Source organism: Carcharodon carcharias, chromosome 2 (assembly GCF_017639515.1).
Source record: "Carcharodon carcharias isolate sCarCar2 chromosome 2, sCarCar2.pri, whole genome shotgun sequence".
NCBI classification, from domain to species: Eukaryota; Metazoa; Chordata; class Chondrichthyes; order Lamniformes; family Lamnidae; genus Carcharodon; species Carcharodon carcharias.
Window position 1 is genome coordinate 196,800,986 of NC_054468.1, and position 23,908 is coordinate 196,824,893.

The following is a 23,908-nucleotide window of genomic DNA, read 5'->3' on the forward strand; positions in this document are numbered from 1 at the left end:
GTATGAGCTTAGGATGTCCCAAAGTGCTTTACAATCAATGATGGTTTTGTTTTTAAAATGTCATCACCTGTAATGTAGGAAAATTAGGTAGAAATAAGCCAAGTTAAGAATATCAAAAAAAAAATTGGGGGAAAAAAAGAGGTAAAGGGTTAACAGCGCAAGCATAGATTTTTTAAAAATTTCGTTTTAACATTTTATCGCTTAAGGCTAATTTTACAGTACTGAACCTGCACTGCAATGGCAGTATGTTCAGCATGTCAGCGCATGAGTTGAAATCTTGCCACCTGGTCAGCTCGGTGAGAAGGTGGTTGTGACTGCTGGCTGTTTATGTTATTTATGTCCCTACTACACTTCGGCACCTCAGCATTAGAACCGCATATACTTCTGTTACAGAACTTGGATTATCTATAATTAGAACATGGGACTGTTCTAGTATAACTGCTGTTTTTTTAATCAAACATCATCTCACGTTTATTGACATTGAATTCCATTTGCTACTTGTTAGCTCAGTTCCCATCTTATTGATATCCCTTTTCAGGTTCCTTTGGTCTTCTACAAAATTTACTATACTTCTTACTTTGGAATCATCTGTCAACTTTCTCTAGGGATATATGCAAATCACTGATATACACAGTCAGCAGAACTGATTCCAAAGGGATCTACCCATTTTTAACCATTCTGAAAACCTGTCCTGATGTCTTAATCTGGTTTCTCCCTTCTAAGCTATTTTAAAATCTAGCTTTCTATCACCACATTACTGTCACACACACACACACACACACACACACACACACACACACACACACACACACACACACACACACACACACACACACACACACACACACACACACGCTCCCACCCCGCAGTTCCATACCCTTTCATCTTTCCAAGTAATGTCACACACGATTTTACTTCCAGGAGTTTCCTCAAAGTCCATGTACATTACAGCCACTGCACCACCTCCATCTACCATATCTGTTACCTTCTCAAAGAATTTTGAGGTTCTAACCGTTTTGATTCAAGACTCTCAAAATTTTCTGTCAAGCTTACTCACTTGTAACTATCCAGAGAAGCAATTTCCCTTTTAAATTCCCTTTTCATCAAAAAATGCTTTAGGTTCTGTATGTACAAACCTTTTAGTTTTTAATGAGAGTTTCTGTTGGCTTTCATTTAAATTTCTCTGATTTCTTTTGCACCTCACTTGCACTCTAAAACTGCACTCCAACAATTGAGATGGGAAATTTTGTATGTGAGAAATTGAATCAAATTCTCCTTAGTGTGTCATATTAATACATCAATACCCCGTGCTTCCTACTATGCTACACAAATTATTAAAAACTTTAGAAATTGAATTAGAACAGAACTTTACAATAAAAAATAGGAGTGGACCAAAAGGCCCCTTGAGCCTGCTCCACCACTCAATACGATTATGGCTGATCTTCAGCCTTAACTCCATTTTCTTACCTGCTCGTCATATCCTTTGATTTCCTGGGAGACCAAAAGTCTATCTCAGCCTTAAGTATAATCAATGATGGAGAATCCACAACCTCGTGGCGTAGGGAATTTCAAAGATTCAAAATTGTCTGAGTGAAGAAATTTCTCCTCATCTCAGCCCCTTATCCTGAGGCAGTGCCCCTGTGTTCCAGATTCCCCAGTCAGCAAAAAAAGAAACTCTGTCTACTATATCAAGCCCTTTCAGAATCTTGTATGTTTTAATGAGATCACCTCTCATTCTTCTAAATTCCAGAGAGTGTAGGCCCAATTTATTCATCCTCTCATCATAGGACAACCCTCTCATCCCAGGAAGCAATCTAGTGAGCTTTCAGTTTCCAATGCAAGTACACCCTTCCTTAATTATGGAGACCAAAACTGTGCACAGTACTTTAGGTATGATCTCACCAAAGCTCTGTACAATTGTAGCAAGACTTCCTTATTCATGTATTCCAATTCCCCTGAAGTAAAGTCAAGTTGCCTATATCTGCATGCTAATTTTGTGTTCCTTGCAAGAGTACACCCAAGTCCAAGTCTTAAGGATGCACTTAGAAAATCACAGTATGAATAGGCAATGTCAACATGGTTGTATGAAAGGGAAATTTTTGACAACTTTATCAGAATTTTTTGAGGATGTGACTAATAGGGTAGATAAAGCAGAAGCAGTAGATATAATACATTTGGATTTCTAAAAAGGAATTCGATTATGTATCATAAAAAAAGTTTACTACATAGATAAGGGCTCATGGTATTGGAGGTAAATGTTAGCATAGATAGAGGATTGATTAACAGACATGAACATCAACATTTATGAGTTTCACATCTTTTTAAAAAATATTCCGTTTTTCTCTTCTTACTACCAAGGTGAATAACCTCACTTTTTCCCACATTATACTTTGTTACACCTTGTTGCCCACTCCCTTAATCTGTCTACATCTCTATGCAGCCTTTTTGTGTCCTCACAGCTTAGATTCCCAGCTAGCTTTGTATCGTCAGCAAATTAGGTATGTGACTCCTGATCTCTTTGTCTAAGTCATTAATATAAATTGCAAATAACTAAGGCTCTAATACTGAGCTTCATGGCACTCTACTAGTCACAGCCTGAATATGCCCCATTTATCACCAACTCTTTGCTTCATGTCTGTTAATCAATCCTCTATCTATGCTAACATTTACCTCCAATACCATGAGCCCTTATCTGTGTAGTAAACTTTTTTTATGATACATAATCGAATTCCTTTTTAGAAATCCAAATGTATTATATCTACTGCTTCTGCTTTATCTACCCTATTAGTCACATCCTCAAAAAATTCTGATAAAGTTGTCAAAAATTTCCCTTTCATACAACCATGTTGACATTGCCTATTCATACTGTGATTTTCTAAGTGCATCCTTAAGACTTCCTCACCTCATGGATTCCAGCATTTTCCTGACAATTGATGTCAGAGCAACTGGCATAAACTTCTCTGTTTTCTCTCTCCCTCCTTTCTTGAATGGCAGAGTAACACCTGCTAACCTCCAATTTGTTGGGATTGTTCTAGAACCTGGGGAATTTTGGATAACCATAAGTACTATCTCTATAGCTATTTCTTTCAGCTGCCTGGAATGTAGGCCATCAGGTCCTGGGGATTTGTTGGGATTTAGCCCCTTAAGTTTATCTAATACTTTTTCTCTGCTGATATTATTTATCTTAAGCTCCTCACCCTTATTAGGCCCTTGGTTGACCTCTATCTGTAACTTGTGTCTTCTACTTTGTTCAATGCCTCTGCCATTTCCTCATTCCCCATGATAACTTCTCTTGTCCCTGCCTCCAAGGGACCAACATTCACCTTAGCCACTCTGTTCCTTTTTAAACACTTGTAAAAGCTCTTATTTGTTTCCATAACCCTGGCTAGATTATCTCATTCTATTTTTTCCCTTTTTATTAACTTTTTTGCGGGACCTTTGCTGGTTTCCAAAACACTCCAAATCCTCAGGCTTTGATTCTTTGCAACATTATATGCCTCCTTTTTAACCTAAAACCAGCCTTAACTTCCTTAGTAAGCCATTGATGGATATTTCTTGCTGAGTTTTTGTTTTCAATGGAATATATTTCTGTTGAACATTTTGCAATGTTTATTTAAATGTTTCCTACTGTTTATTTATTGCCGTCCCTTTTAATCTTTACCCATCCAACCTTAACCATCTCTTCCCCTCATGCAATTACCAATGCAATTGGCTTTGTTTAAATTTAAGATTCTTGTTTGGGACTGGAATATGTCACTTTCAAATGTAATATTAATTCAATTGTATTATGGTCACTTTTTCCCAGCAGAACTTTTACTTTGAAATTACTAATTAACCCTGCCTCACTGCGCACTACTAGATCTGAAATGGTTTTATCTCTGGTTGGTTCCATAATGTATTGTTCCAGTAAATTGTCACAAAAGCATTCTACAGACTCATCTTCCAGATAACATTTTCCAATTTGATTGGTCCAGTCTATATGAAGATTAAAGTCCCCACACTATTACATTGTCTTTGTTACAGTCTCCAATTATTTCTTGCTTAATGCTCTGTCCAACGGTATAATTACTGCCAGGGGGCCTATAAACGACTTCCACCAGCCTTCTTTGAACCTTGTTATACCCAATCTCTACCCATACTGATTCTACTTCTTTATCTTCTGAACCAAGATCATTCATAACGCTCAAGGCTACTCATCTTCCATTCTGTCTGTCTTTTTGAAATGTTTGTATCCTGGAATATTTATTTCTACCCTTGGTCACCTTATAAACATGCCTTTGAAATGGCAATTCAATCTAAATCATTTATCTCTATTTGCGCTACTCCTTCATCTATCTTATTTCGAATGCTTTGCTCAGTCAGATAAAGAGCCTTTTAATGTCATATTTTTACTGCTATTATTTACGTGGACTTTACTCGCTGTTGCAGTATTACCACAAAACTCCCTTCCTGCCCCACTCGGCTTATCTTTTCTAAATCACTACACTGTTCTGTTGTCTCAATGTTTTTCTTTAGATTTTTTAAAGCTCCCTTCACCTGAACCCTCCCCTCTCCCTTTTCGCTTAAACCTTATCCAGTTAAAACTTTGTTAGTGTCTAAGAGCTTGGATCAAAAGCCCATTAAATGTTTGATTTTTTTTTTAAAGCTACTTTGGGCAAAAAAACAGAACTGTTGTGCATTGTGGCTTTCTGATTGTTGAGTGTGTTTTGAATAGTTTCATTTTTGGGTTAAAAATGTTTCATAATATTATGAAATCAAAACATTTAATATTTGTTGCACTGTAAAAATGGTTCATGTTGCTAAATGTTTCAATGCAATTAGACTACAAAGTGATCTAACCCTTCCACGGATATCTCTGTATGCCATTATTTGTTGACAGCGATTTGTTTTAGGAAGCACAGTAGTCCATAAAATATTACAATAAATTATGATAGTAGAAACAACCTTAACCCTGCCTACTCCAATTAAAATCTACTGGGCACTTAGCCACCAACATCCCACTCTCTTCTTGCAGGCTTCAATTTTAACCTGCTCTGAGCAGAGGGAAATCCACAGGAACAGGGTCCTTCTTTAAGTATGCACAATTATATCATTGCTGTAACAAAAGCAAAACACTGGATGCTGGGAATCTGAACTAAAAACAGGAAGTGCTGGAAATACTCAGCAGGTCAGGCATTATCTGGGAGAGGGAAATGGAATTTTTTCAGCTTGATGACCTTTCATCAGATCTCTCTCTACACATGCTGCCTGACCTGCTGAGTACTTTTGCATTTCTGTTTTGATTTTGTCATTGTGGCACCCTTGTTGTAAACCTGAGGTTTTCTTGTACTAGACTGCAAGAGATTACTCAATTTGAACAGTTTTTAATGTTTCTAATTCTACAACCTTATTCCCCCACATCATTGATACATTCTCTCTCAAGAATGTCTTTAATGTATTTGATTTCTCTTTTTATGTCTCCTCTTGTCTCATTTTTGACATTTAATCACTTCTTGTTTTCCACTTAAACACTTTGCAGTTCTAATTATTTCTATTGTGTATGTGTGTTTACTTCCACTTCTCTCTCTCTTTCTTAAACTCTTTTCATCTGTAATATCCTTCACTTTTGAGGAGGGGTCTACATATAAAATGTTAACTCGCCTGTTTTCTCCAACGATGCTGCCATTAACATTTCCGAATAAAGCATGAATGTTTTAGCAAATGCTAAAACTCCAAAACTATCAACATCTTGGGGAGTTACCATTGACCAAAAACTGAACTGGGTCAGTCATATAAATACTGTGGCTACAGGAGCAGGTCAGAAGCTGGGAGTTCTGCGGAGAGTACCTTGCTTCTTGATTCCCCAAAGCTTGTCCACCTGCAAGGCACAGGTCAAGAGTGTGATGGAATACTGTCCACTTTTCTGGATGAATGTAATTCTGATAACACTCAAGAAGCTGGACACTATCCAGGCCAAAGCAGCCTGCTTGGTTACAGCCCCATCCACCACAAGTTAACCTGTGTTCTGTTAACATCAATCTTGAGCGTTAAATTTTACATGCTAAAATAAATCACCACTTTTAAAAATTTGTTCACAGGATGTGGGCATCGCTGGGTAGGCCAGCATTTATTGGCCATCCCTTATTGCCCTCCACCACTGACCACAGTGGCAGCAGTGTACACCATTTGCAAGATGCAATGCAGCAACTCACCAAGACTCCTTCAACAGCACCTTCCAAACCCGCAACATATACCACCTAGAAGGACAAGGCCAGCAGATGTCTGGGGGCACCACCACCTGCAAGTTTCCCTCCAAGCTGCACACCATCCTGACTTGGAACTATATTGCTGTTCCTTCACTGTCACTGGGTCAAAATCCTGGAACTCCCTCCGAAACAGCATTATGGGTGTACCTACACCACATGGACTGCAGTGATTCAAGAAGGCAGCAGACTACCAGCTTCTCAAGGGCAATTATGGATGGCCAATAAGTGCTGGCCTACCCAGCAATGCCCGCATCCTGTGAACAAATTTTAAAAAGTGATAATTTGTTTTAGCATGTAAAATTTAACGCTCAAGATTGATGTTAACAGAACACAGGTTAACCTGTAACGTGCAGAATAAATCAGAAATACATGCTATTAGAGAATAGAGGCCATAAAATTACATCCTTGTCTCATTTGATTTCAGGACAGCCAGCATTGCGTGAAGCTTATTCCCTGTCATGCATAACTAATGGGAGTCCAATGACCAGGAAACCAATGCATAGCTCGGCTCTGTCCGTTGCCAGGAAGGAAACGCTGTCTTCTGCTGCTAAGAGGTACAGACTTTTTCATATATATATATATATAAGGAAGTTGCAAAGAGAAGTGTTCATAGAAATATGTAATTTAAAGTATAGGGCCCCACATTGTTGAAGAATAACACTTGTACATTTTTAATTCATTGTAATGTGTTTTATATTGTATGTGAAACTTGTGTATGATATACTGAGATATTAATATTGGTGAAAATGTTGGGGAGTGTGTGCATCTGAACTGGACACAAATATAATGCATGCTAGGTGATAACCATACCATACCTTCTACTGAAATGCAAGCTGCTTTCCATTATTTGGGATGCATGAATTTCACCTCAAGTTCTTGCAATGAATCAACTTATTTGCAATTAACATCCAGTTATTACTCTGACTCTTTGAGACCAGCTTAGAAATATTGCTTAAACTTGCCCCTCTCGAAGATCTGATTAAAATTAATATTGAGGATTTTTGTAATTACTGGATACAAATCTGTTGATCTTTTGCACAGTGGCATAGCAAATATAGAAAGAGAGAATTTTCATTCATACTGGTTATTTTGCCAGCTTGGATTGTTATGCAGTCATTAGAAATAGTATTGCAATTTAATTTTATAGGTAATGCTTTGTTTTGTTCAAAATGGTTAAATATAAAGATATGCAGAATTTTCCTCTGGGTTTAATTGTTGTAGAATTGGACATTTTTGTCTCCTTCTGGGACACTCAATTTTATCTCAGTAGACACCAGATGGAATTTAATGGGGCCTGTAAGAGCGGGAGGGCTTAATTAGGCAGGAGCTGAAATCTTGGTTTCCCGATGGCAGGTTTAAATGTAAAGATTAGGTCAGTGACATTATAGTGGTGGGTCAGGCCTCACGCCATTTGGTGGCGGGTTCCTATTTTCAGTACGTTTACATTCCATGAGTACTCATTATCTTAAAACTTTTTCAAATTAAGTCCTTCCCTCAAGATCAAGCCTGTGGAACATGAGAAACTTGTGGCACCAGTTTCATGGCTGTTTAAAAGTAGCATACATCAGTCAAGTTTGTCCATTTGGATCAGAGAGAAGCGGTTGTTTTGTGGAAATCTGCAGCCCAGGCAAGGGGAGAAGGAGACTGGCAGCTTGGCTGGAGGGTCAGAAGGGGCAATTGTGATTCTGGGGTGATGTGGGCATCAATAGGGGCCAGAGATTTTCGAGGAGAGGGGTCTGGGGTCTGACTGTGACGGGGAGCAGGAGGTCCTTAATCGGGGGAGATTGGGTTTGGGTATGAAAACATGCAACAGCAAGGACCTGGCATCTGGGGGGGGAGGGGTGAAGGAGTCAGGAAATGCAGAATAAAGGGCAGGTTCTGTAGTCTCCAATGTTGGGTACTGGGTGTCAAAGTGAGGAAGCTTATGGACAATGCCCACAGCTACAGGGTGGGAGGTTGTTCTGGGGTGAGGGCAAGTCCAGTCGGAAATAGGGATAATAGAAGGTCACAGAGGGCGTCGAATTGCAAGGACATGTCGAGAATGATGGGGGCAGGCCTAGGATCCGAAGAGGAATGTCTATGCTAAGGGGGTTAGGGTCAAGGTGAAGAATTGGCATGACCATTGTAACAGTCAAGGGTGATGGTGGGAGGTTCAAGAATGACAGAGGAAAGGTGCACAGTGCAGTTTGGAGGGTCAAGGACAATGGATTCAATCTCAAAGGTGACAGAGAGATGGTGGAGGGTGACAGGTTCCAGGTGGATTCTGGCCATTTCTCCAAACTTGCTGTCAGGTGGCAGGTGTCCTGGTCCAAGTGGGAGGAGGCCAGGAGGGTTGCGGGGTGGCATTGGTGGGTGGGAGGACTTTAAAGTGTGGTCCATAGGAGAATTTGAAAATCTCATTGCTCAGCAGCTGTATGGGTGAAAGCCATGAACACAGAGGCGCCTTCTTCACACAGTTCTCTTTGTGGATTCATCATGGACCTGATGCACCCAATGCTTTTACAATCTCAGGATCAGAAGGTGAGGATGTGACAAAGAAGGGCTGTTACCATCAACAACAGAGGAAGCCACAAGGCCAGCAGCAGGTAGTACCAAAGAGTGGGGCTGGCCAGGAGGTAGGCATCAAGGGAAGGCATCATAGAAATTGAGCAGTAGTACATCACTGCATCTTCAGTACAAGAACTAATACCTGCAAATGTAGGAAAGGCAATTCCTGAGATGGCTGAGGTTGCCCTGTGAAGCAACCACAGTGATGTTTTGAATCCTGCAGCAGGACCTGCAGCCGCCTGGATTTGGCGGGAATCCCAGACCAGTGACACCCCCCACCCCCCCGCCCCCGGCCAAACCAGGGGGACTGCGGGATTCAATTTCTTTCCCCAGCAGTTGTTTCCAGGGCTCCATGGATGACATATTTGACATTTCACAGGCCGCTACACACACATACCTAAAGGAGGTGACCAATGCCCTCTCCCTTCATGCAAATTAATTCATCAGTCACTCCATGGTTGAGGACAACCAAGTGACAAGGGCATTGGGCTTCGGGGCAATCACTCATTTCCTTAGAGTGCAAGGAGTACCATCAACTGTACTGGCTATTAGAACTGCCTGGGATCAGCGAGCAGCATTTGTGAATCGCAAGGACTTTCACTCTTTGAATGTGCAACTGGTATGCGACCACAGGCAAAGAAACATGCATGCCTTTGCTTGATCCTCAGGTAACTCTCATGACATTTTAATTCATAGGACCCAGAGCTTTTTGTGTCCCCAGCCCAGAGTGACAAGGGTTATCCCCTCTGGACCTGGTTGATGACATGAGAGAGGCTTCCCCACAGTGCAGTGGAAGAGCAGTACAGTGCAGTTCACATCTCCACCAGAGCCATCATTGAGCAAACCATTGGCTTGTTGAAAATGCACTCCTGCTGCCTTGACCAGTCTGGAGGGGCTTTGCAGTACGCAGCACAGAGTTTCATGAATAGTCATGGTCTGCTGTGCACTGCACAATGTGACATGCAACATGGAGAGCCATTGCAACAATTGATTGAACCTGAGGGGGAGGCTTTGGATGTGCATGAGTCTTTACTGGATGCTAGGGCCATGCAGAGACATGCAAGGAGTGCCAGGGACAACCTAATGTGCTCCCGATTTGCTCAAAAGTAAAGTACCTCCATGATCTTAGTCCCATTGCTGGAACTCCATTGCCTGCTGGGGGTGTCTACCAACTCCCTGCCAGTTTCCCTCTTGGAGCTACCTTTGAACCTATGTCCTCTGCCACCTAGAAGAGCCAAGGGGAATAGAGCTTTGTCGCAAACACTGTAGTGAATACTGGGCACAAGGACAACTGTTTCGCACTTGGGCATACAGCAATCAGCCTACCATGACCGAGAATTGAGAACCTACATCAACATTATAGGGCGTTGAATGCACCTACAACAGTTCAACTATCCCCGCTGAGAGTATTCCCAGACAATCCCCTTGACGATGGCCAGCAGAGCCTGCATGTTCAACCAAGTCCCACAGACTGGCAAGTACAAAATGGCACTAACATGAAAATTCAATAAAGAGCAAATGCACACCATTTTCTCCACAATAAAGAAAATGTCCCTAATTCCACTGTAACCATCAATACATGCCAACCATGAGGTGTGCCAGTACATTTAGCTCTCTGACTAAGCTAGTGCCAATAAATGTCAATGATGCACACACGAATAAAGTGAAACCAATATAACATGCAATATTTACATGTGACAAATTGAACTTTTTAAAGCACCTGTGCCATCTTCGTGCTCTCTTCAAGTCTTAAGTTTATGCTTACAGCCACTATGCCATAGTGTAACCCCGACGTCAGCAGCTGAGGTGGAGGCGGCCTGCTCAGTGTGTTGCCCAGTTGCCTGCAATGATCATAGCAGTGTGTCCTCTGGAGGTCTGAGTCCTTGAGGGCTCCACCTTATTGGGGGTCTCTTGCACTGGTGCAGGGACTTCCTCCTCGGTCTCGCCTACTGGAGGCAATGGAGTCAGTAGTAGAGGAGATGAGTCAAGGTCGCTCACCCTGAGGGTGCCCTGAGAGGAAGCCTCCAGGCAGGAAGAACTGGCTCCTCCTCCCTCTGGGTGCGCAATGGCACTTCCCTGCCTCCCCAAGGAGAAGGGGTCCCTGTAGGAAAGTCCAGGTGGCTCACCCCCCTCTCGCTTAACCACTGCTGTAACACAGCCAATGGCTAGAGCAACAGAATGCAGTTCAGAGGGCATATGGGTTGTATGCTGGCCCTGACTCTCCATGGCAGTCGCCAACCTCTCCATGGAGGAAGCCATGTGTTCATATTCCTGAGACGTGGCAGAACTCATGGCTTGCATGGGCTCATCCATCGCCCACGCATAACTTCTGGCATCTCTGCCATATGTTTATCCATCTTATGCTGCATCTCCGGCAGGCTTCTTGTGGCCGCAACCAGAGGCCCATCATCAGCGTGGGTCTCAGCAGGGGGCTGGCCCCCAGAAATCCTCTGAGTGTCAGGGGCCTCAGCAAACTCTGTTTCCCTCAGCTGCTGGGACATATGTGCAATGTGCTCACCAAATTGTGCTCCCAAATCTAAATGCGAGTCCTCTGTGACCTGTGTGGGTGTAACGGCACTGGTTGAGATTGTGGAAGAGGCAGGTGACATTGCATCCTCAGGGTCAGTGGTGTCACTGTCCCCAGAGGTGGAATCTCCAGACTCCTGCTGTGGCTATGGTTTGGGCTTGGGGCTGTGAGGACTTGTAGTGGAGATCAGTGCAGCATGAATGCATTGTATTTCCTCGTGCTTGTTGTGTGCCCATATGCCAGCTCCAGGTTGGATGTATCTCACTCTAATACCAGGCCATTCCAGCCTTGCAGTGTGTGATTACTCAGCTGTCCTCCTCTCCTGCAATTTGCTGTGTCTTTTCCTCTGCTTGGATGAGCACTTTCAGGTCACCTCCATCATTGGCCCCTCCCTCGAATTGTGGGTCTGCTTCTCCTGCATGCAGATTTAGTGCCATGTCAAATGACACCTAACACCCTTGCCTGCATGTATCCCCATCAAACATACTGACCTGTCAGCTGGTTCCAAGCAATAACAAAGCCCTCAATTGCCATGCTGTACTGAGGCTGACCTCTCATTCACCTGCCTGGTCTAGCTGGGTCCACTTGCAAAGATACATCACTTGATGACCCCAAGAGAGACTCTGTGGTAACATATGACCTTGCCACTTACCTTAGCGGATTGGAGCACATTGCCTATCCCTTGTGCACTGTACCTAGAATCTTCGGACGAACCCATGGTTGCTGCCTCCTCTGTGATCTCCAACTAGGCCGCCTTGGTCATGTGGGAGGGTCCTTTGCCTCCATCTGTGGGAAAGAGCACCTTCCACAATTCCCTGACGACCTGGAGGAGAATCTGCAGGGACGTTGCTAAACCATTGGCTGGTCTCTATCTAGGCTTAGATATAAGTGTTGTTGAAAGGGCCTAGATGTGATGGGGAGATGTGAGGAGAGGGTGGGGGGCAGGACACAAAATAATAAAATGGGTGGGGAAGTGATGGGGGAGAAGTTTGGAGGGTGGCGAGGGTGATGAAGGGTTGCAACAAGAAATTGAAGAAAATACTGAGAGAATGGAGGTGGACAGGAAAGTTATGGCAATGATGCATCTCTGTTTGTCCAGGAAGCTCTTTTATAGCCTGCCTGGACCTGCTGCATTTTCAGCTGATAGTGGATCCATCAGCATATATCACCCCCGTAACCACCACATGTGTCTCCCATGCCCGCCACCAGCCTTTTAAATTTTAATTTAAATTGCTTGTGCACCTAATTCTGACACGCAAGCAGAAGTGGCACCTGCTTCCAGTTCTGCCATCAGGATCCGCGTGTCTATTATTAAATTTTCGCTCACAATGATGAATCGTTGTCTGTAGTCATTACCTTTCTTATTTGGTTGTCGTCATCTCATCCTAGCCTAGCCAACCTTACCTGAATTTTGTCTCTGTCTTGTATGTTACCCTCTTTCGTTGTTCTCAGAGACTTAACTTACCTAACAGTGTGATAAACTTGTTTTTTCCTGGGAGATTGAATGCTTAACTTTCCAACTTTCATTCTTAACTTTTCTCAGCTTAGTAAACTTACAACTGATGCTTGTACATTTTCAAAGACTTTGAAGACATCCAGCTTTCTACTACCTTCAAATTGGATATCAAAACCATGATCTTTTGTTGAAAGTAAAAAGTTTTTCTATCTAATTATGCTTGTAAAGGGACCAAGATTACTCATTACATAGGTGCACATAAGGGTGTTGTTCATCTTAAACAGACAAATAATCAGATAATAACTTATTAATGAAGACCAGGAGGTTTATATGTATTAAGTATGCTTTCTTTCTCTAGCCTGAAATGACAACAAGATACTTTGACTTTTCCCAAGGGTATTGAGAATTTTCTCACTGGCTACTGAAATGTATCCTTGCGGCATCAATTAGTCATTCCATCCTCTCCAACACACACATGGGGTTAAACTACAGGCCACCTTCTAGCAGTAAATTAGGGCACTGTGACATCGGCAGTATGCCCACCACCAACACCCCCACCACAATTTTATGGATGGCGGGGGAGAGGTCGGGTGGGCCACCTGCCTGTGGCCCAGTTAAGGGCCCCTTCCTGTCGTTGCTCCGATTTAATGGATGTAGGAGGGGCCTGTGCCCAATGTGTAGCCCATAGATTTAACCCTGCGGGCAGCTGGTCAGTGAAAGGTAGGTTGCCTCTTTCCCATTCCCCCATGCCAATCAGAGGCAACCCCCATAGTTTTGCCTCCCTGCGTCCACCCTTTCCCATGCCGCCCCCCCGCCCCCTCCCCCTTGCCAGGACTGCCAGCTTGAAGAGCCTATTTCTGCACCTACTTCGTATGTTATACCAGCAGTTGCCACTGAACCTGCTGTGGCACAGAGCTGCTGACCTCCGATTGACTGGCAGCTCTTTGAGGCTGGATTTCCTCCTGGAGATCTACAGAATGCCATCTCGTACTAATTAAAGAGCTGTCACCTGTGGAGGGCAGGCTTGCCCCCAGAATTTACACTGGGTTGCAGGGAACCTGCCCTAGGTATATAATCCAGCCCATGTTTCCTGCAATACATCATGTTTGGTTTGCCCACTGTGTATCTGTCCTCATAGCATCTACCAATTTATTTTTAAAGTATTGCCTTTTTCTGTTTTAGAGCCAATCTAACTACCTACTTCAAGGTTAATTTAGAAATAGAAGTCTTGATAAAAGTACAGGAGACTATTAAAAATTGCCTTGTGAGGGGCTTTTTCAGTGTTCTTTCTGTCCACAGTGTGGGGTTAGTTTGGGCTCACCCAACATTCACTACTACTTAGAAACAGCTATCAGATGCACAATGCTCTTGTCACCCCTTTTTTCAGCCTTTAGTTAGTTTCCCAGGATCCTGGTAGTTGTCCCTTTGATATTCCCAGAATAATGCAAAAGACCACTTGTGTGGCATTTTTTTCTACAGTGCCATCTGCCTTTTTCAGCACAATTCCAGATTGAAGTTGGCATCCAGCAAAGCAATAGGTACTGATATGAAACAATTCAGACAGACTCCCCTTCCATCTTCCAATCAATATCTTCAAGAACCTGCTTGCACCATGCAAAGCTATAATACAGACTTGGGGGCAGACACCACCAATCCTCGTGGTTAGTCCATTATTCAAGATATTGAGTAGAAGATACTAGGCCCTAAGCTCAGGTGAGCTCACCAAAAAAACAATGTTATCTGCAAAAAAGAAGTAATGCAACCCTTCCACAATTCTCTGGAAAAGTGGTTAAGATAGGTTGGGGTAGTCTGTCACGGTCCCTCTGTCATGTGGACTGCTGATGCTCATTTTCCATGCCCTTGTGAAGAATGTCCATGCTTCTAAGTGAAAAAGAGAAAATTGCTATTGGCACTGAAAGCACTCCAACTGTGCTTGTGTTTTTCTTACATATGCTGGTGGCTAGCAAGGGTCTTCACTGTCAGCATGAACTTAAAAAAAAATTAAATTGCTAAGTATACCTTGAAAATTTGTGCTTCTCAATAGTTTCAATGTTCTTTCTGTGGAAGGGTTTCAATAGCAAGAAACCATTCCAGCACCAAGTCCTGTGAATTACCATTTCCACATGTGCAGACAATATTTGAAATATGCAGACCACTGTGAAAATTTAATATAAAAACAAAATATTGCGGATGCTGGAATTCTGAAATAAAAACAGAAGGTGCTGGAAAACTCAGGCTTGGCAGCATATTTGGAGAGAGAAACAGAATTAACATCTCAAGTCCATGTGATTCTTCAGAGCTAAAGGGGAGTAGTGATGTGGTGGATGTTATACTGTTTAAGAGGGGATGGAGCAAAATAGAAGGTCAGGGATAGGTGGGAGCTCAGGAGAGATTGACAAAGATGTCATGGACACAAGATGAAGGAAGTATTAATGGTAGTTTAAAGACTGCACTGACCCTTGTTCAGGTATTAAAGCATTCTGCTATCTTACCTTTAAGCACTTATCGGCACCTTCTTTAGTCTTTAAACTACCATTAACACATCCTTTGTCTTGTGTCCATGACATCTTTATCAATCTCTCCTGAGCTCCCATCTATCCCTGATCTTCTATTTGGCTCCACGTGCCCTCAAGAGTTGTTCTCAGATCCCCTTATATCAGTTTGTGTATTTTTTGTTTACTTATTTACTAATTGTATTCCATTGCCTGGAAGCAGACTGATATCGTTTAATTATTACGTGTTTGGAACAAAACCTTTTTGACTAGTAATAGGACATTATTAATTAATAAAGTTAATCAGTGCAAGAATTTGAGGTGGAGTTCCCATTCCTTAGGCAAATTGAAGTCAATTTGACTTTTAGTGCACACTGCAGTGGTTTCTTTGAAACCATGTTTAAGGGTTAAGTAACATGATTTAGCATGAACAGAAATAGGGTTTTGACCAGTTTGATGAATGGAGAGCTGATACATCAGTCACAGCATTGTGATTATGTAGTCACTGGCAGGAATACGTTGCATACTTTTAAGTTCCATGATTTTGGGATTCTGATAATGTGCAAAGCCAGTTGATCTTTGTCCTTATGGTGTATGATGCCAATTAAACCAATTAACTTTCTCCTGTGTACTCAATATTCTACATGTCCATATTCTCAAGATAAAGTTGCCCTGTAGCTGATGTTAAAAATAATCCAAAAACAATCCAAAAGTAATCATGGTTTGATGCTGAATTCAATCTAGTTAATGATGAGAATCACACTGCAGTGTTTACTGTAAAGTTCCCAATCAGTTATTTTTCCTGTTGAGGTTTTCAGCATTTGGTGGTTTGTTTAACTTCAATGAACAGAAACCAAAAACAAACACTATTAATCGTCTGGACACTCTTGGGAAATGAATGTTTGTTTTCTTAAGATGAACACCGAAAATTAGACTAATTTGTAACATTTGACACATGGATAAGGTGGTAAATGAAAAGAAATCAAAAATGAAATACAATTATTTTGATTGATACTCTTAAATTCCCTTTAATTCATTTACTCGAGTTTCCTTTTTGATTTCATTAAAAATGCCTGAAGCAAAACAAGTGGGTTGTTTTTTGTAATGCTGGAATCTGGAAGACTTATCTTTAAAGAAAAATATAATGTCCTTTGCATTTAGATTGGTTTCACAACTTAACAGATCATGATTGTGCATTGTGACTTTTGCATAAATTTTACTTCTGAGAGAAGGTTCCATATAGTTTACTAGAGCACAAAATACCCATTAGCACTCTTAGAATGTCAGCCAATCGTTTATTTCCAGAATGTTTTAATTCTTAAGTTTCTAATTGCATGACATTGTAAAATTAAATGTATTTGCACAATCACAATGTTTTTTTTTAATTCACAGTTATGGCTTGAAAGAGCAAAAAAAGTAAGTTGTATTTTATGTCTTTTAATCTGGGAAAATTGGCTTGCAAATGTTTTCTATAGTGGCTGAAGCTGTACAGGGCTATCAGATAGAAATTAGTGATGAATGTAGAAAAGGGTAATGAAAAATAATGGAATTGAATTATCTGCCTGCGTGATGATGGAGTTAGATTATTTTCAATTCCAAAAGAATGTACTTGACTCTTTGAGTACTGAATATAATGTGTAGTTTGAATTTACTAACTTTTTAAGGGAGAAAAAAGCTTAACTGTAGAATAATTTTCTATAATTTTATAACTATTAACAAGGACTTGAGTAATGTGAAACCTGATAATTACGTTGAGTAAATTGAACTATTGTAATCTGGCTCAGTTGAAAAGCTACATTCAGTTGCCAAAGGGTTAAAATTACCAGTGTAACAGGTTTTATAAACTGCAAGTATATTGCTGCATACCAGTACATAGTAATTGCTTATAGAACTGGCAATAACTTAAAATGTAACCAAACTGAAAGCTAGATTTTTTGCTCAGTGATTTATTTTTCCCATCATAGAATCTCTCAGTACAGTGCATCTTGACTGGGGATCTGCTCTCAGGATTCCAGCATGCCGCTGTATAATCAACAGCTGGGACATGCAGAATTGCTGCTCAGAGTGATGTGTGCTCTGATTTTGCCCCTCCTGCAGTGACACAAATCCAAATTATATTCAGGGCCTCGACATGGGTGAGATCAGGAACTCACTTGCAACTTAAATCTTTCAACCAAGATGTATTGAAGATATGGTTCTGTATTTTGATGTTTTACTAATCTTTTCTTTATAAAACAAATTTGTTAGTGCTATACCTGAAATGTAAGGCAATAAAAATCATTATAGATATCACCCAAAGTTGAAGGTTACATTGCAAAGAAACTGTTGCCCTTTGTATTTGTTTTAATAAACTAATTTGAAAAAGTATATTTTTTGGAGTTAAAATGTAGCAATGGGTTGGCTTGGCATTTTTATCGTGGATGTATGACCAACTTGGACCTTGATATACTCTACATTGGTTACTACAATTGATTTACTTTTTACTTTCTTGGACTCTGACAAGCGATTTCTTTCATTTTATGTTTATGAAACTTAAAAATTCTTGCTTTGAAGCTCCTGTTTGGCATGCTTTTACTACTTCTGGCCCAGACTGTACATCCCTTGAGTGTAATTTCGATTCCCCATTGCCTCCCTCTTCCTCCAGTATTCCCAGCCCACTGGCCAATATTTTGGATAGAAATGGTGGCCAAAACAGCTGAAACTTTGAAGTTTTTTTCTAAATTCCAGCTTTGTTGGAACTCCCATATCCTTCCCTTGCCATTTTGTTAACAACAGTTTCTCAGCAGGAAGCTGAAGATTTGAATTTCATGCAATGTTAGCTGGAAAATGAAAAACAAGTTTTATCTTCAGAATATCAAAACATATTTTCTTTACTATACTAAGAGCATTTAATGACCTCTGACTGCCTGTGTAGTGTGTAATCATTGCAAAACATTATAACCCACTGTATTTAAGTTCTTCTGCATTTAAGTTTACAAACCTGAGAGTGGAAAAATTCAGATTTTGTGCTTGAAAAGATATCTTTTGCATTTCTTGCTAATTGCTTTGTTTTTGGCAAAACATCCTGCATCAGAAGAAAAGTACTTTTTAAACTTAAAATGAAATATTCACCTGACCTGCCAGCATCCTGCAATAGTTTAACTGCAGTACATGTTTACATAATCTTGCTCATTTATGCTGACCAATCAATATGATTTTTCTTCGTACTTTTGTCATCTGATGCATTTTTCCAGCAATCCGGAGAAAATTGAAAAATCCCAAGAAAAAGAGACTGATGGCGAGACTCAATCTAATCATCAAACTTCTCAATCCTCACAATCTCCCCAGTCGCAAAGACACACTCAAGAGAACAAGAACCCTACTTCAGCCAAAAGGTTTCCAGGATGCAGTAATACAAAGTGCAATAGGGTTGTAACGATATTAGCATTCTCATCATTAATGGAACAAAATCCTACAGAAATTAAAATTCACTTAATTTTGTCAAAGGAAATTACATTTTTTATGTTTAAGAAAAGATTAAGCCCAGTGATGAAGTTGCAGTATTCCTTCCGTTGCATTACTGTTCTCTCTCTTTACCGTTACTATTCCTCAACTGTTTATTATAATTGTGGTTGGAACTCAGTCAGATCAGCAGGCTTTTAATATTAATTCATTTTTTCTGCTATGTATTATAGGTAATATAATTGAAGGTTACTAGTTTCACTGATTCTAAGCTGAGTATAAAACCAGATTCAGGGACCCATCTAACACTGAAGAAAAATGGAGCAACACTCCTCAGTTTAGAGTTATCCTGCACCACTTTCATTTGACAATGTGGAGTGTAAATCCAGTGGGTGTTAAGGTGATGTAAAAAGTCAGATTCTCTTGGCACTTGTGAGTCCATGTAACTTTAGTTGAAGTATTTGGAGAGTATGGATTTCCACCCCTCCCCACTTTCTAAGCATTCAAATTTTTAATTGTCAGGAGAAAGCTCTGCTAATTGCCTGCATCCAGGCATGTGCACAGATCTGCCTCAGGCAAGATTGATATAGTTCCAACCAGATAAGAGCCAGGCATATGAGTGGACTTCTATTTGACTGGAACAAGAACTGCAGCTACTGGTCCCAAATCAGGAACTAGGGTGTCAGTGCACCCTAAATGAGCACAGAATGCTGTGGAGGAGGAATAATGCATAAGACAGAGGAGCAGAAATTAGGCCATTCAGCCCATTGAGTCTGCTCTGCCATTCAATCATGGCTGATAAGTTTCTCAACCCCATTCTCCCGCCTTCTCCCCGTAACCTTTGATCCCCTTACCAATCAAGAACCTATCTATTTAGGTCTTAAATACACTCAATGACCTGGCCTCCACAGTCTTCTATGGCAATGAATTCCATATATTCACCACTCTCTGGCTAAAGAAGTTTCTCCTCATCTCTGTTCTAAAAGGTCTTCCCTTTACTCTGAGGCTGTGCCCTCGGGTCCTAGTCTCTCCTACTAATGGAAACATCTTCCCCACTTCCACTCTATCCAGGCCTTTCAGTATTCTGTAAGTTTCAATCAGATCCCCCCTCATCCTTCTAAACTCCATTGAGTATAGACCCAGAGTCCTCAAACGTTCCTCATATGTTAAGCCTTTCATTCCTGGGATCGTTCTGGTGAACCTCCTCAGGACCCTCGCCAAGGCCAGAACATCCTTCCTGAGATACAGGGCCCAAAATTGCTCACAATATTCTAAATGTGGTCTAACCAGAGCCTTGTAAAGCCTCAGCTGCACATCCCTGCTTTTATATTCTAGTCCTCTCGAAATAAATGCCAACATTGCATTTGCCTTCCTAACTACCGACTCAACCTGCAAGTTAACGTTAAGAGAATCCTGGACTAGGACTCTCAAGTCCCTTTGCACTCCAGATTTCTGAATTCTCTCCCCATTTAGAAAATAGTCTATGCCCTATTTTTCCTACCAAAGTGCATGACCTCATACTTCCCCACGTTGTATTCCATCTGCCACTTCTTTGCCCATTCTCCTAACCTGTCCAAATCCTTCTGCAGCCTCCCCACCTCCTCAATACTACCTGTCCCTCCACCTATCTTTGTATCATCTGCAAACTTAGCCAGGATGTCCTCAGTTCCTTCATCTAGATCATTAATGTATAAAGTGAAAAGTTGTGGTCCCAATACTGACCCCTGCGGAAATCCACTAGTCACCGGCCGCCATCCTGAGAAGGACCCCCTTATCCCCACTCTCTGCCTCCTGTCAGACAGCCAATCTTCTATCCATGCTAGTACCTTGCCTCTAACACCATGAGCTCTTATCTTACTGAGCAGCCTCCTGTGTGGCACCTTGTCAAAGGCCTTCTGGAAGTGCAAGTAGATAACATCCATTGGCTCTCCTTTGTCTAACCTAATTGTTACCTCCTCAAAGAATTCTAACAGATTTGTCAGGCATGACCTCCCCTTGATGAAACCATGCTGACTTTGCCCTATTTTATCATGTACTTCCAAGTATTCTGAAATTTCATCCTTAATAATGGACTCTAAAATCTTACCAACGACTGAGGTCAGGCTAATTGGCCTGTAATTTCTCGTGTTTTGCCTCACTCCCTTCTTAAACAGGTGGGTTACATTAGCGATTTTCCTGTCCTCTGGGACCCTCCCTGACTCCAGTGATTCCTAAAAGATCACCACTAACGCCTCCACTATCTCTTCAGCTATCTCCTTCAGAACTCTGGGGTGTAATCCATCTGGTCCAGGAGATTTATCCACCTTCAGACCTTTCAGTTTTCCTAGGACCTTCTTGGTAATGGCCACCATACTCACCTCTGCCCCCCGACTCTCTTGAACTTTGGGGGTGTTACTCGTGTCTTCCACCGTGAAGACCGATGCAAAGTACCTATTCAGTTCCTCCGCCATTTCTTTGTGCCCAACTACTACTTCTCCAGCGTCATTTTCCAGCGGCCCAATGTCCACTTTTGCCTCTCTCTTACCCTTTATATATCTAAAAAAAAACTCTTGCAATCTTCTTTTATATTACTGGCTGGTTTACCCTCATATTTAATCTTCTCCCTCCTTATTTCTTTTTTAGTTGTCCTCTGTTGGTCTTTGTAGGCTTCCCAATCCCCTGGTTTCCCAATGCTCTTCGCCGCATTGTATGCTTTCTCTTTAGCTTTTATGCTGTCCCTGACTTCCCTTGTCAGCCGTGGTTGCCTTGTCCTCCCTTTTGTATGTTGCTTCTTCCTAGGGATGACTTTTTGCTGTGTCTCCCAAATTACTCCCAGAAACTCCTGCCATTGCTGTTCCACTGTCTTTCCTGCTAGGCTCATCTCCCCATCAATTCTGGCCAGCTCCTCCCTCATGCCTCTGCAGTTGCCTTTATTCAACTGTAATACCGTTACATCTGATTCCAGCTTTTTCCTCTCAAATTGCAGGGTAAATTCTATCATATTATGGTCACTTCCACCTAAGGGTTCCTTCGCCTTAAGCTCCCTTATCAAATCTGCCTCATTACACATCACTAAATCTAGAATTGCCTGTTCCCTAGTGGGCTCCACCATAAGCTGCTCCAAAAAGCCATCTCGTAGACATTCCACAAATTCTTTTCTTGGGATCCACTACCAACCTGATTTTCCCAGTCTACCTGCATATTGAAATCCCCCATGATCACTGTAACCTTGCCTTTCTTACATGCCTTTTCTATCTCCTGGTGAATCTTGTGCCCCACATCCTGACTACTGTTCGGAGGCCTGTATGTAACTCTCATTATGGTTTTTTTACCTTTGTGGTTCCTCAACTCTACCCACACAGATTCTACATCATCTGGCCCTATGTCATTTCTTGCTATCGATTTAATTTCATTTCTTACTAACAAAGCAACTCCATCCCTTCTGCCAACCTGCCTATCTTTTCAATAGGATGTATATCCTTGGATATTTAGCTCCCAGTCCTCATCCCCTTGCAGCCATGTCTCCGCGATGCCCACCACATCATACCTGTCAATTTCAATCTACACCACAAGCTTATTTACCTTATTTCGTATACTGCGTGCATTCAGATGGAACATCTTCAGTCCTGTATTTCCCGTCCCCTTTCTCATTGTTGTCCCTTTATCTGATGTGCTTGAAGTTAGATTCCTAGCCCTTTCCAAGCATGTCTGAAAAATACACATACCATAATTAAATGAAGACAAAAATAAGGAAGACATGATCACTGGTTAGTTCCTCCTTTCATTTAAGTTAACATTTCACCTAATGCATCAATATGCCTCAATCTTTAGAAAGGTTGCAGGGTAATCTGTGCATTTTTGCATGGCAGTGATCACTTTTTCATTGAATCTTGGAAAACTTATTAAAGTTGCTGTTTGGGTTGGTAGATGAGAGTTTAGAATTCAAATGTACTGTATCATACAATGATAAGTGGGGTCATGTCTAGAGTTCTCTGCATGCTAAATTTCTGATTTTAGCTTTACCATCCATTATGGAATGCACCAGATGGAGCCAAATTTTTACATGCAGGAACAGAAAGTTGGGAGGGGAGTCACTTGCACTATTCAGGCTCTTCCTTACAGCTGGCTATGGAGCAGCTTTGCCAAAGGTCCAAGAGTAGGTTTTTCTGTTTTTTTGGGTTAGGGACTGAAGTTGCAGGGAGACGAAAAAGAGAAAATTAATCAGGGTTGTGTGTACAGAAATAGTGCTTCAAATGTTTGTGTCTTTTTCAAGTGAACTCACTAACAAAACGCATACACTTAAATTCATGATCACAGTGTATTTATGTTTTTAATAAAACACAAATTCACATTACTGCATGCAATGTGCATTATGGGGCATTTAATTATATCTGCCAACGTTCTGTAAAGTTGAGGAAATCCAACTGGGCAGCCCTGTTTTCCTGACTGACCACAAATAGAGGGTGATAGGAAGTCTTGCAGTGCTGTCAGTGTTTGATAACAAAGAACTGAAAATTTTTTAATCGTGCATAGACATAGTGCTCCCATCTTTATATGAAGTTAGCATTTTACCTATATCCTATTTGACAAAGTGGATTTAGATTCAGCAGTCTTGTTGTTGAATGGTCATTTAAAGCAAAACATTTATTGTGCCTGATTATCGTTACAACCCTACGTTCTTAAATTCTTTACTGTACCGAACTACTAAGAACTGACTTTAGCCCAGTGGTCTGGATCATCTCCTAACAAATAGTTTTAACAAGTATTATTTGGTAGGAAAACTGTGTCTTCTGTAACCTTGAATTGCAGATTCTATTTGGTTGAAAAGAGTTAGTACTCTAAATCTGTAAAGATTCAAAATAAGTTAATCACCATTATTTGGAAACTAGGTCAATTTAGTAAATAAGTTACGAATGAGTTTTAAAGTTGAAAACTATTGTATGAAATCTTTTTAAAATGGTGAAGGCTTTTAGTCTACAAATTATGTTCATCGAATGAATGTTTAATATATTTGTATTATATTTATCCACTACTTTAACAGAAATAAATAGGCTATAAGTATAATATAGGCCATCAGTATAATGGGAAGGATTTTATGCTTCGCTTTTATTGTTTGCACAATATTACCATGCAGCATAATTTTCAGACTTTTTTTGTTTTGAATCATGTTTTTCAGTACCTCAAGTATTTTCAGCAATACTAGTTTATGCTCTGTACTGAT

At 41.0% G+C, this 23,908-nt stretch overlaps 1 protein-coding gene across 4 annotated transcripts in view; it reads left to right on the forward strand.

Moving 5' to 3' along the window:
* LOC121293998 (echinoderm microtubule-associated protein-like 4) overlaps positions 1-23,908 on the forward strand; it is a 363,716-nt gene that overhangs the window by 191,195 nt on the left and 148,613 nt on the right. For all 4 annotated transcript variants that reach the window (XR_005946679.1, XM_041217491.1, XM_041217498.1 and 1 more), the window contains exons 3-5: positions 6,670-6,799; positions 16,660-16,683; positions 18,501-18,641. Coding sequence is in view for 3 of the 4 variants with exons in the window: in XM_041217491.1 (XP_041073425.1) it covers positions 6,670-6,799; positions 16,660-16,683; positions 18,501-18,641 (295 nt within the window). In the remaining variant the exon portion in view is untranslated. The remainder of the gene's footprint in view (positions 1-6,669; positions 6,800-16,659; positions 16,684-18,500; positions 18,642-23,908) is intronic.